Source organism: Gallinula chloropus (assembly GCF_964237585.1).
Source record: "Gallinula chloropus genome assembly, chromosome: Z".
Classification (NCBI taxonomy): domain Eukaryota; kingdom Metazoa; phylum Chordata; class Aves; order Gruiformes; family Rallidae; genus Gallinula; species Gallinula chloropus.
The window spans coordinates 51789482-51802904 of record NC_140089.1 but is presented as its reverse complement, the minus strand read 5'-3'; the positions used below and the strand labels follow the sequence as shown (position 1 = coordinate 51802904).

Sequence of the window (13423 nt, the reverse complement as noted above, 5' to 3'; positions counted from 1 at the left end):
TGGGAGAGTTTTTAATAAGACAGGGTAGAAAGCAGTGATCAGGCATGGGGCTCAGTCAGAGGAGTGCAGTGACTGGTGCCTACTTGCTTGTGACTCTGGTCTGTTTATCCTTCCTCCTCACACTTTGCCTCCTGCCCGTTCTTCGCCACCCTCTCCCCCCACCTTTGGCAGTTTCCTGAAGCATTGCTTAATGAGTTTGTGTAGATCCACAGGCGGCCTCAGATATCCATAATACTCAGGTTCTGTCACTTCCCCCTTATCTGTTAAGTCCAGGCTGATGCTCTTCAGAGCCATGCCTGTGGTTTCTTAATGGCCTGTCAGTTAATGACTGAAGAGCTTTGGTCATCTTTATGATCTCCTTTAGTGCTTACTTATCAGGTTTGTGTCTCTGTGTGGTTGTTTTATGGCTAAAATGGTACTTCACCTGATAACTTCAATAGCTTCTCACCTTCTCATGCCCTTACACTCTCTTTTTAGCCGTATCATTGAGGGCAGTGATGGTGAGGCAATTCCAAGTAGTTGCTGCAAACAGGCGATTGAACTAATGGAGGCATTGGATAAATAATATTATGGTTTTAGATAGGTGCAGAGTGTACAGAGTGAAGTAAATAATAGATGATAGGGTTTAAAGTAGATGTTGTGATGAAAGACACATTTTAAGCTAAGCAGGGTTAAGGGGTGCCATCACATTGTCTGAAAATAACTTGTTAATTTGAGTAGTGAAGTCTGTCACTGTACTTAGCTGAGGGTAGCACAGATTTAAACTATTAGAAAATTACCTAAAATCTGTATCTCAAGTTTGATTTCTGCAGGATTTCTATTTTTACTTCTACAAATGTGCAACAGGGTTGTTTCAAGCCTTCTGTCAGAGGCTGGTAGGGAATCTGAATCTGTATAGTTGTGATGGTTATTCATAGAGAAGTTTTTTCCTTTAAACAGAATGTCATTTTAAACTAAGATTATTTTGTAATACTAGCTAAAGCTAGCTAAATAGACTACACAAAAATTATTCTTTTATACATTTCTGGGATTTGTTGAGATGAAAATAACTTGTCTCACTGTTTATTTTGTTTTCTTAGATGAAATTGCTATGAGCACACAACAAATGCTTAAACAAGTGAAATTTGTATACGCTTTCACCATTTTCACACTCTCTTGTTTATTTTCAGAATCCAGTTGTGTCCAGTTCTAGCTGGTCAGAAATAGATGTTCTGATTCTAGCTGGAACAGTCGGCCATGTTTTGAGTTTGGGGGCAAGCAGTTTTATAGAAGAGGAACATCAAACCTGGTATTTTCTTATCAATACGCTTTGTTTGGTGCTGTGTCAAGAACTTTGTAGAAATAATTTTCTTCAGAAAGACTGTAACCCTCCACATAGCACCACTGTGAAACAAAATTTTGGTGATATTGGGGAAGCCCCTGAGTGCAAGAATATAGACATTCCTGCAGCAGGTAATTCAAAACTGGACAAGGCCACCTCTTCAGCTGAATTCATAAAAGGATCAGATAAGTGGATAAGCTTAGCAAGTCCATGGATCATTCTTATTTGCTGTCGGCTGCTTCGATCCTTGAATCAGACAGGCGTCCAGTGGGCACATCGGCCAGACTTTGGACATTGGCTGACAAGGTGGGTATCTTATTTGTTGCCATACTTTCTATCTTATTTTAAAATTAATGTATGCTTTGTGTGGTGAGGTATGTGTACATTTCTATACAGTCTCTGTTTAGAAAGTGCTGTAAACATGCAAAGCAGATAAACAGTGAAGTAACATGGAATTTTTCACTGCTGTTTCATGCAGAAGTAATTCCTTGTGTACTATCAATAGTTTATAATCTTTGCCCTGCACCGTGACTTATCTAATTAATGCCAATTATGCACGGTAGGTTTATCAGAGGCAAAAGTAAATATTTTCAACATGAAAGTCAACACTGTCTGGTTTGGGAATTACAGATCACTTTAAATAGAACTAAACCCTTGAAATTACAGCATAAGGTTCTGCTCCATTACAAACTTTATGAAGTTTCAGGAGAAGATGCTGCACATAGAATTCTTCTTTGTCTGTGATGGACATTTAGCATGTGGGTGGAAAACTGGAGAGATTTTTTCAATTGTAGTATGATAAACAAAAAAGGGAATTTTCTACCACTGGAAGTACACTGGAAAAGGGCTTCTACTTTTTCTGCTTCCTTTTGGTATTGTGAAGAACTACAGCCATTGTTCGGTGGTAAAGTACTTGATACATGAACTGCTTTCTGCGCTTCAACTGGTGGATGGAGAAGCAGTATCTTGTGACTGACTAGTCAAGGTTTTGCAGACAGCAGATGGGGAGGCTGTGCTGTGTAAGATAAAGAGATTTCTTGCCAGCATCTTACGACACATGGATGAAATGTCATTCATCATTCATTAATAGAGACGTGAGCAAATGAACTACTATGAGACTTGTTACTTATTGGCAGCTTCACAGATAAAATGCTAATTGCTATGACAGGCATGAGTGCTGAAAGACATGAGTTATGAAGGAATTTATCTCATTATAGCAGTTGTTCTATACCAAAGCTTTCACCATGCATTCCTGCTCTAGAGATGAGGTGAGGGATTGAGGAAGGAATGTCATATTCCCGATGTTAAGTACACATGATAGAGAACTCCTTCATTATGAGCTAAGCCAGTGCGTGAGCAGGATTAGGTGTGATTTGGTGTGACTGGGAGGATTTTTATAATTAATCCTGAGCATCATCCAAAGATTTATTTGCTCAATAACTGAGCCAGATGTCTTCTTCAGACTGTCAGCCCTTTTGAGTGCACTAGTACCACAGTGCCATAAAACAAGGACCCAATATTCTTGCAGCTGAAAAATTACATTTGTTTCAGAGATGTGCTTTTGCTTGTATTATCTCACTGAAATGTTTACTGACTTTGGAAATGTTACGAGCCTTCAAAAATTGTGCATGCATACCTGGACTTCACCTCCAAATATCCTGGCTTGATTAAGTTTGTTCCCACCCCTTATTTCCTGCTCTGTAGGTGTGCTTGTAGAGCAGCACTACCTGTTACAGCACTGGGCTGCGCTGACTCGGGGAGATAGCACAGGTTGAACATAGTCTGGGGCTAGAGCAGATGCTTCTACAGCTTCCTGATACATAACAAAAGCTGGAAAATCTTGTATGCCCAGCTCTAACACTATTGCTTTTCAGGAGCTTCCAAGCAACCCCCTCAGGTAAAGGAAGGTTGTTTACATCTGTTCTACCTTAATCTGTTTGTTTTTTTTTTTTTTTTGAAGATGAAGGGAGGAGAAGGGAGGAGGGATGCCTTTTTTGTGTTACAACTCACAGGGGAAAAGAGAATTTGGCATGTTTTGCGGAGTTCCTATCCATCTATTGAAAACAAGAGAATCACAAGAGGTTGGAAGTGACCTCTGGAAGTTATTTGGTTCAATCCGCCTGCACAGAGCATAACGATCTACAATAGATTGCTCAGATCCTTGTCTTTTATATCTCCAAGTGTGGGGACTCCACAACTATTTTGGGCAACTGCTTTTGTTTTATCTCAGAAATGTCATCTGTTTAAACAGAATTTTCTTTGTTTCAATTGTATTCTTTGCTTCATATCATTTTGCTGGGTACCACAACTTCTTTAACACTCCCTTCCTCCAATCAGGCTGGTAAGATCCATACTGAGCCTTATTTTCTTGAGGCTAAGCAGTCCCACTGCTTTGAGTTTCTTTTTGTATGACATACTCCAATCCCATTGCCATTTTCCTAGTCCTTCACTGTGTTTGCTTCAGTATGTTCCTATAATTCTCTGTACTGGTTAATTCATAACTGGAGCCGGGGCTGAGCACAGGGAAGAAATACCTTCAACCTGCTGGTAATAATTTCATAATGCAACCTCAGATGTGGTTGGTTGTCTGCTGCAGGGGCACATTGCTGGTTGATGTTCCATTCACTAGGATGCTCAGAGACATCTCTGAAAAACATGGTCAGCCCCCACTCTGTCCTGGTGTGTGTAGCAGTTTGTTCCAAGGTGTAGAATTTGCCTCTTCCCTTTGTTGGATTTAATAATGTTCCTGGGGGGCATTTCTCCAGCTTGTCAAGGTGCCTCTGAGCGGCATCAGCCCCATCTACTGCATCGCCGCCAGCCTCTCCTCCCAGTTGTGTGGCCGAGGGAGGGAGCACTGCGCCGCCTGTGAATCTCTGGGGCTGTTCACTAGTGAGTGGCCTCCAGGTGCTGCTGTTGACAGCCCGGTGAGCCCAGCAGCTGAGCCAGTTTTGAGTCCAGCTTGCAGCCCACTTTGCTAGGTGTCTCAGCTGGGTGCTGAGAGAGAGACTGGGGGCTGCAGAAAATGGCTGCTGGAATGCTCTGCTGGCCCCTAAAAATCGCAGCGCCTCTGAGAATCACACATAGGGGAAAAAAACCCAGAAGCAGCTGCGTTTTGCCACTGGAGCAGGGAGTGAGAAGATGTACCGAGCTGTGCAGACACCAAGGGCGGAGAAGGGCAGGGGAGGAGGTGGCCCAGGTGCCGGAGAGAAAGCTGCCCCTGCAGCCCGTGGAGAAACCCATGGAAAAGGCAGAGACCCCACCTGCAGCCTGTGGAGGGGCTCCACGCTGGATGGAGCAGGTGGAGACTTAGAGAAGATGCTGTGACTCTATCTATGTTGGGATAAGCCCCTGCCAGCACTTGCAGCCATGAGGAGAATCAGAGACACAGAGATGAGTGAGAGTTTTGCATTGGAACAGGTTTGCTGGGGGAGGCTTATAACCCTGCAGAGGACTGGGACTGAGAGACACTGTGATAAAGTAACCGAGAACCCCATTTTTTTCCTAGTCCCTGCCCCCCTGCACTGTGAGCAGGGGGAAGAAGGGAGCAGAATCATGGCTAAAGGGAAGTCTGCTTAGAATGGAGGGGTGGGGGGAAGGTGCTACCGAGAGCCCCATTTTCCCCTGTCCCCCCTGTACTGAGAATGGGAGGGAAGAAGGGAGCAAAATTCTGACTAAAGTCTGCTAGGAAGGGAGTGGTGGGGGGAAAGTGTTTTAAGATCTGGCTGCGTTTGTCATGCTCCTGACTCCGGTTTTACTGTTCTTTGCAGTGCAGTGTAATAAATTAGGTAGTTTCCCTCTTCTTCACTTTGTGTTGAGTCTGTTTTGCCCATGTCATTGCTGACAGGATCATCTCTCCCTGTCCTTATTTTGTCTCCTGAGCCTCCTGAGCCTCTCAATATATATTTTCTTCCCTGTCCAAGTAAGAAGGGGAGTAATAGACTGACTTTGGTGGGCATCTGGCCTCCAGCCAGGGCTAAACCACCACACCAGGCTGGACTGCATCACTTTGCCTGTGAGGATGTTACAGGAGATGGTGTTAAAAGCCTTGTTAAAGCCAAGATAAGCAACACTGCATGCACTCTGCTCTTCACCGAGCTAGTCATCTCTGTCAGGTTGATGAAGTATTAGCTCCCCTTCATAAAGCAATCGCAACCCTATTATTAAAGCTGTCTGCCTCCCCCTTCAGTAAGGTTGAAGTACAGCAGCTAAGTATCAAAACCAATCAGAATTTTACAGGTGAATTGTTGTCTCTGCTTCCCCATCAAACTGTAGTCTCACATTGTGTTTATTTGCTCGGGTCTTTAAGCAAATAGAAGAGAAAAAGTTCTCCAGCTGTAGTCTTAGGCCATGAATGCTTGTTTGGCTGTAATGGTATGTTAAAGGAGCTTTTGTCTTACCAGGCAAGGTACCTTCTGTCTTCCTCCTCCACTCACTGGCCCTGTATTTTACCAGCACAGATGTTGTTTTGTTAATGTGGACAACTAAATTGTTCAATAATTGGAGGCTGGAAAAATAGCCCATGATAGGGTAGGAATCACTTGGCAGTTTTAAGCCTAACAGGAGAATGCAATATATGTCACCATCCTGACATATGCTTGCAGTGTAGGGTTAAAAGATTGGATTGATAGGAGCATTTGAAGTGCATGGTTTTTAAACTTGAGTAGTGGGTTGTAGGTGAGTTCTTGGGTCTGAGATGTTTCCTTGGACAAGCTTTGGAAAGATGAGTCAATAATCCAACCTAATCTTTGCACATTCCATGGTTTGTAGAGTATCCATGAATTGTTAGTTGTCAAACATGCTTGCATTTTCTTTGGTTGGAGGTTTTAATGTCTATGTTGCTTCTCCTTCACAAGAGAAGAGGGTGGTAGAGATGTCTGTTTCCCTAGTGTTTTGATCAGGATTGAGATGATGTGTTTTCCTTATAGCATAAATGAAGCGTTGGTGATAAGCTGAGTTGCAGAAAGCACTTATTCCTCTTCCCAAAATGCATTGCTAGTCTTAAGGTTGATTGTTATTCTATTTTTAGTATGTGTTTAATTTGCATAGTTATGTCTTAATAGCACATTTTTTAGTAATAAGAAACTAAAACCTTGCTTAGATCATGTATACCCTTCTTAGTTTGAGTTAAAGGTGCTCAGGTTTTTACTAGGCAGCCTTCTATTTTGTCTTTATGATAAATAATAAACAAACTACCCTTTTTTAATCTTTTTTTTTTGCCTGCATTGTCATTTTAGACATCTGTGCTCCTGCTCAGGCTAATGTTTTGCTTATCTGGACAGTGATCAAGGAGCACACCATTTGAGACAGAGATGTTTGTGTGTGGAAAAACATAAGCAGCAAGCCACAGAAAATCAGTCTATGTGTAGTGTGTTGAATTTGGCTATTAGGAATGCATTCAACAGTGCTGAAATAAGGAAAATGTTCTCTGTTATCTGCAGAGGGACTCAGTGAAACCTGCTACACAGAAAAAGAAAAGGCTTCAGTGGGAAAGAGGGCTAAAGAAAGTCAGACAGTAGGTTAAGCAGAAGAGGACATGCAATCCCTGAATTTGCTGGGAAGTCAGGTTTTCTTTTTAATTAGTTGGTATTCAAGTAGCTTCATATGGCTGTTAATCTTGGTCAAAACTGCTACTTGGAAGATGCCAGTGCTGCTTCATGGCTCACTGTGGAAAGGGTCAAGCTGTCAATGACAGTGTCAGCTTGAAGAGAAGTGATGAGAAGCAACAGCATGGGAAGATGATAATATTTTACTTTATGTACTTAATCGTCCCCAAATGCCCTTCTCCCAAAACTGTCATACCATGAGAATCCTGTGTATTATTGTACATAGTAGAATGAAAGTAAACAGTTAAAAAAGGCTTTATCTACATAAAATATGAACCGTGTGCACTTAGAACTCTTTCACTCTACTTGTGTTTGCAGTAGTGAAGTCAGGTCAGAGCACTGAAAGGAAATGTATTCAATCTTCATCTGATACCAGAAGTATCAAAGTGTAGACCACAAGCTGGTACAGTAAGAACATGTACTGAAGCTCTTTTTTCCAACCCTACCTCCCCAGGGCTTCTCTCGCAGGGAACTGTTGGTTCTTCACTTTCAGTTTAGTGGTTTGGACAAACCCCACTGCCTTCCAGATGAGATCAGATTCATGCTTGCGTTTTTGAGTAGAATATCAAAGTCATTTAGAACTTTGCTAAATGGCTTGACTCAGTGTTGACCAACTACAAAAACCCTTTCAAAATACCTGCTAATTTAGTATGCAGCCAAGGAAATACACGGTCTGAAAGCTTTTGAAGTTTTCCACAAAGGTTTGCTTGAAAGATGCAGGGGATACTAAATTAGTTCTTTATGTTGATCATAAGAGATTGTGCATGCACCATCTTCACAGCTTTCTGCAGCGGTCCATTCATGGCTTCTATCTTATCCTGCAGAGGAAGAACAATGGTGAAGAGAAACATCAAGATGCATCTTTTCCATAGTGTTCTAATTCCTCTCTCTTTGCTCTACTGCAGAAAGTATTACATCTCTTGGGGGCTAAGGTGTATGAAGTGCTTGACTGGCTCCTGCAGGGAGAACTAAAAATGACAATTTTTCTGCCCCATGACCCTTCCTCTGTGACTTCCCAAGCATAACAGCTGAAACAGCTATAGGATCAAACTCCTGATAAAGCATGTACTAAAGAATAAGAAAGTAAACCTGTTTGAAGTACTAGGGTTCTGAGTGAAACAAAGATAAAACTTGGGTTTTGTAAATGTGATTTGAGTTAATGCAGATAACAGCCCCAGCTTGCTGTCAGTTTGCTGAAGTTAGTGATCTTTTGTCATGGCATTTGGAAGTGTGGAAGACAGAAGATGGAGCCCTTGGCTCTCACAATCTACATAGTGCTCTTAGCAGAAGGTAAATCTAACAAAACTGGCTGTTCTAGGTCGTTTGGGATACTGAGACTGTTTGCAGTAGGCAAGGGTTAGGAACTCTTGGATTACAGTGGACTTTCTGAAATGGCACAGCTAGCTGTTGTAGGGGTTTGTGCAGATCTTTACCCTATTACATTTTGCAGTGCTAACTGATGTCATTGTAGATTTAAATACATAACGTTGGCAGCATGCTCAATGGGATTCTGGGATGGGTGTTGCCTATTTAGGATGAGGGGGAACATAAAAACCGTATCTGTAACATTCTTGGCCAGGATGCAGGTTTTGTCTCTTTATCTCTTGTATGTATTGATCCAGCACAAGGTTTTGTACTTACATAAGGGAATCATATTGTGCTAATCTGATTGTGTGTGTTTTAAACTAAATAAGTATGTTGCTGGTCATTTGGACTAGCTAATGTTTTGTAAGTTGAAAGTTAAACACGTCAAATGTGTGTGTAGCTATTTAAAAAGGGAGAACAGTTCTAATTCTATGGTGCAAGAATCTTTTCTGCCTTATGCTAGAAAATGAAATGCTGTAGCATAAGCAAAATGCACTGTTTCAAAAGGTATAATAACAAAAGCGTAGTTTAAAAGCATTAGGCCATTTTCCATTATGTAATATGCGGCTCAGTCTTTATATAATTAACAGAATAGCTTGCCTATGGTGGAACACAATAATTAGACTTTTAAACACGCATGCTTGAATAGAAAGCCTCATTAATAAAACTGTTTTTCTAAAAATACTGAGCTGTTTTACCATACCTCTTGGAAAGTTCATAACAGATGTCAGTGTAGTGATTAATTTGGAAATACAGTGCTGTAGCTAAGGCTTTATCAAATGTTTTTATCAATAATTACAGTGGTTTGAAGGGTTTTTTTGGTTTTATTTTGTTTTTGGTTTTTTTTCAGCTCTGAACATAAATCTGAACTCTCCTTCTTGGCCGCACTCTCCCTACTTATGATCTTCTTTCTTGTTCAAAGAAGATGCTCTCTGGTGTCAAAAATTGCTATGGCACTTGGGCTCCTGGGAATCTACAGTTACCGGGCAGCTATTGGAAACGTCATATTTCCATGGCAACATGGCAGCAAAGATATTTCAAAGTAAGTTAATGAACAGATATGTAAATCTATTTCTAGAGAGGTGTTAACACTTTGGATAACAGGGAATGAGGTGGGAGGGGACATTATGTCTAGGCTGGAATCACATTTTTGTGAATAGAAGTCGGTTTTATAGGTGGCCAGCACACAGTTTGTGATGTGGGCATAATTTTGAGTCCCATGAAATGTTGTTTGACTGTGACAGATTAGAAGCTGATTGGAGAGGAATTAATGTGAGGGAAATCTAATAGTCATACCCTGTATTTTTTGCTACAAAGAAAGCCTAAATGCACTGCCTCTTCTTCTTTTAGTTGTACTAGCCACATTTAGCAGAGTGCATGGCAAGCTCATTTAGCCTCTTCTAGTTTTGAAAAATACTTAGGTGGTAATTAGGAGAGTTGCTTTTCCCTAACTGTCTTTTCCAGGTTAGTGTTCTGTAATATATCACCTTTCAAGTTGTAACCAAATCCTTCTCGAGGTCTAGGCTGTGCTGCATAGGGATTTTTACACGTATGTTAAATCTGTTGTAGAACTAGTCTGTAACTGTAAGGAAGCTATTAGCTCTTTCACCAATAGCTACTTGGTGCTATGTGGCTTTAGTTTTCTCATGATAATTTTTACTGTTGGATTGTACCTGGCTCTGGAGGCTCATTTTTTTCTAAATGTTATAGAGGTGTAGGAATCTTACAGAGTCAGTTAGGACATTAGGTGAGGAGGAAGGGATCATGGAAGAGAACTTGTAAAACAGTCATCTTCTGGATGTAATAAACCTTCCCTTACACTCAGTCTGAGTTTGATGTGGAGTCAAACGGGTTCTGATGGAGCTTCTTTGTCAGTGGCAGAGATGCAGAGGTGCATCTTTGTCAGAGGTGCAGAGATGGAAGAAACACCTTCAGAAGAAGATCCTAGGACATATAGATTAAGTCTGCTAACAAGGCATGTTTTAGGAAAAAAAAAATGCTTATGTATATATAGATATATTTTAATACATGCATTTCCCCATTCTGTGGGTTTGGGAGGGCATAGATAGATGCCATTATAGTGAGGGTCTGCTGCAGGCCAGCCAACTAGGAAGACCAAGAGGATGAAGCCCTTGATAGATAGATAGGAGCAGCCTCATATTGACAAATCCTGGTCCTGATGGGGGACTTTAGCCACCCTGATGTCTGTTGGAGGGACAACTTAGCAGGGAATAAGGAATGCAGGATGTTCCTGAATGCATCAATGGGAACTTCCTCCTTTGAGTGATAGAGGAGCCGGTGAAGGGAGGTGCCATATTCTCACCAACGAAGAGGGGCTGGTGGGGAACGTGAAGCTCAAGGGCAGGCTTGGCTGCAGTGACCATGAAATGGTGGAGTTCGAGATCCTAAGAGCAATGAGGAGCTCCTGGACAAATTGAAACACAAAAAGGAAGCTTATAGTGATGGAAGCAAGGGTAGGTAATCTTGAAGGAATACAGAGAAACTGTCCAGGCAGCCAGGGATTAGGTTAGGAAAGCCAAAGTCCTGGTAGAGTTAAATCTGGCCAGGTATGTCAAAGGCAACATGAAACACTTCTACATGTATGTGAGTGATAAATGGAAGATGAGGGAAAATGTGGGCCCCCTCTGGAAGGTACTGGGTTACCTAGTTACTTGGGATATGGAGAAGGCAGAGGGTTTTTTGCCTCAGTCTTCACTGGCAAGTGCTCAAGCCACACCACTCAAATGTCAGAAGGAGAAGGCAGGGTCTTGGAGAATGAAGAGCTGCCCACTGCAGAAGATCACGTTCAAGGCCACCTAAGGAACTTGACGATGCACAAGTACATGGGACCTGATGAGATGCATGTGGATGCATGTAGATGGTCCATGAGGGAACTGGAAGATGAAGTTGCTAAGATACTCTCCATCATATTTGAGAAGTTGTTGCAGTTGAGTGAAGTTCCCACTGACTGGAAATGGGGAAATATAACCCCCATTAAAAAAAAAAAAACAAACCTGGGGAAGTACAGGCCAGTCAGTCCCACCTTTGTGCCCAGCAAGATCATGGAGTGTATACCCCTGGAAACTCTGCTGAGGCACATGCAAGATGAGGAGGTGATTGGTGACAGCCAACATGGGTTCACTAAGGGCAAACCATGCCTAACAGATTTGGTGGCCACCTGCAGCTGCTTACAGTGTGGGTGGGTAAGGAAAGAGAAACCGATGTTGGACTACCATTTGAATCTGTCCCGCATTATATCTTTGCCTCTAAATTGGAGAGACCTGGATTCCACGGATGAACCACTTGGTCTATAAGGAATTGGATGGCTGTTGTGGGTTCATACTGGGACCAGTGCTTAATGTCTTTGTCATGGACAGTGGGATTGAGTGCACCCTCAGCAAGTTTGCTGACAACAACAAGCGGTATAGTGCAGTTGACAAGCTGGAAGGAAGGGATGACATTCAGAGTCCTTGACAGGCTTGAGAGGTGGGCCCCTGCAAACTACATGAAGTTTAATGGGACCAAGTGCAAGGTCCTGCACACAGGATGAGGCAATCCCAAGCACAACTACAGGCTGGGCGAAGAATGGTTTGAGAGCAGCCCAGAGAAGGATTTGGGAGTGAATGAGAAGCTCAATATGATCTGGCAATGTGTGCTCAGCAGGTCATGGGAGGTACCCTTCTACTCCACTCTCATGACACCCCATCTGGAGTACTGGATCCAGCTCTGGGGGCCACCAACACAAGAAGGACGTGGAGCTAATTTCTTTCAGATGATATTAACCCTGCTTGCATGCAGCAGGATCTTCCAATTGAACACTGTGGCGCACAGTTCCCCACTGTGGAGGGGTTCTGCCTCCCTCCAGTACCTTGGTGCCTTTTACTTTGTGTAAAAAACAAAACAAAACAAAAAAACCCCAAAGAAACCAAACTAACACCATGTGTCTTCTCCTGCCCAGTTATCTCTGTCACGACACCCACCAGCACATGGCACAGACCGGCACAGGGATTCTGGCATGGTCCCATGCGGCCACTGCTCACCCTCATGTGTGGTCTTCTCAGACCTAGTGTACAAGGCCTAACGGGGAGCAGTTAGGGTTTGCCCCAGGCCACTAACTGCCGAAACACATTATCTGCAGCGAGGCCTCTGTAGAGCACATCAAACTTTCAGACATGTTAGTACGTTTCAGCTGTTAACGGTGCTGGCTCATCCTTATTAAATGGCTGTTGTGGTAAATAGTAAAAGCCTGTTTAAAATGCCTCCAGGAGCAAGTCCAGGACTTTCTTTTAAAAGCGTCTCCCGGTATCTTCATGATCTATATTCATATATTCATGATGTGGAATAACCCCAGATCCAGGTGCAAGGTAGAGGTAGTTATATGTAATATGAGAAAATCTGTAGACAGCCACTGCATTTTATGTGCATATTGCTTTCTTCTGTAAAATGGAGACTCTTTGCTCTCAAACATGCCTTTTCTGTAATCTTTAGTGAAGGTAAGTGTTTTCTTTCAATGTGGCAACTTCTGGGCTTCAGTGGATGAGGGAGAAGAGGCAGTTGGAAGTATGTGCCATCTTCTATGGCTCAGCTGTAAATTAAAAAATGCAAGGAAGTAATTTTCCATTTTTCTCAGAGTTATTTTTAAAAATGGTATTTTATTCAGTGAAAAAGATGAATACATACCATGTTAATAGACAAAATAGTCGTAGTCTATTTGCTGATAACTTGTTTTTTCAGTCTGAATTTCCATCAACTGGTTAATTTCAGTTTCTACTTAACACTTCACTTTAGTAGTTTCAGGTTCCCAAAGCTATTTCCTAAAGTTTTACTTCTAAGTCACCTCACTATATTTCAATATCTAATGGTGATAATTACATCAGAGTAATCAGAGGTGCGGAAATAAGCCAGGAACACCAGAAGTCTCTAAACTTTACTGTTGGTTTTGTTTTGGTGGATTGGTTCAGGGTTTTTTTTCCATAAGGGAAAAAAACAATGGGCATTACAAGGGATTTACAAAGGCTTGCTATTTAAGGGAATAAAATAGTACAGTAGATTATTAGGTGTGAGTATGAACCTTTCACAGTTAAGCCACAGAACACAGCACTGTGTTCATGTTTAGGAAGACCACATCTATATC

The 13423-nt window shown here is 42.1% G+C and overlaps 1 protein-coding gene across 1 annotated transcript in view; it reads left to right on the top strand.

Moving 5' to 3' along the window:
• Positions 1-13423, top strand: part of PIGG (phosphatidylinositol glycan anchor biosynthesis class G (EMM blood group)) — a gene marked incomplete at its 5' end in the record, with an annotated part of 87054 nt that overhangs the window by 26514 nt on the left and 47117 nt on the right. The window contains 2 exons of the mRNA XM_084278416.1: positions 1170-1627; positions 9140-9331. Of these exons, the coding sequence (XP_084134542.1) occupies positions 1170-1627; positions 9140-9331 (650 nt within the window). The remainder of the gene's footprint in view (positions 1-1169; positions 1628-9139; positions 9332-13423) is intronic.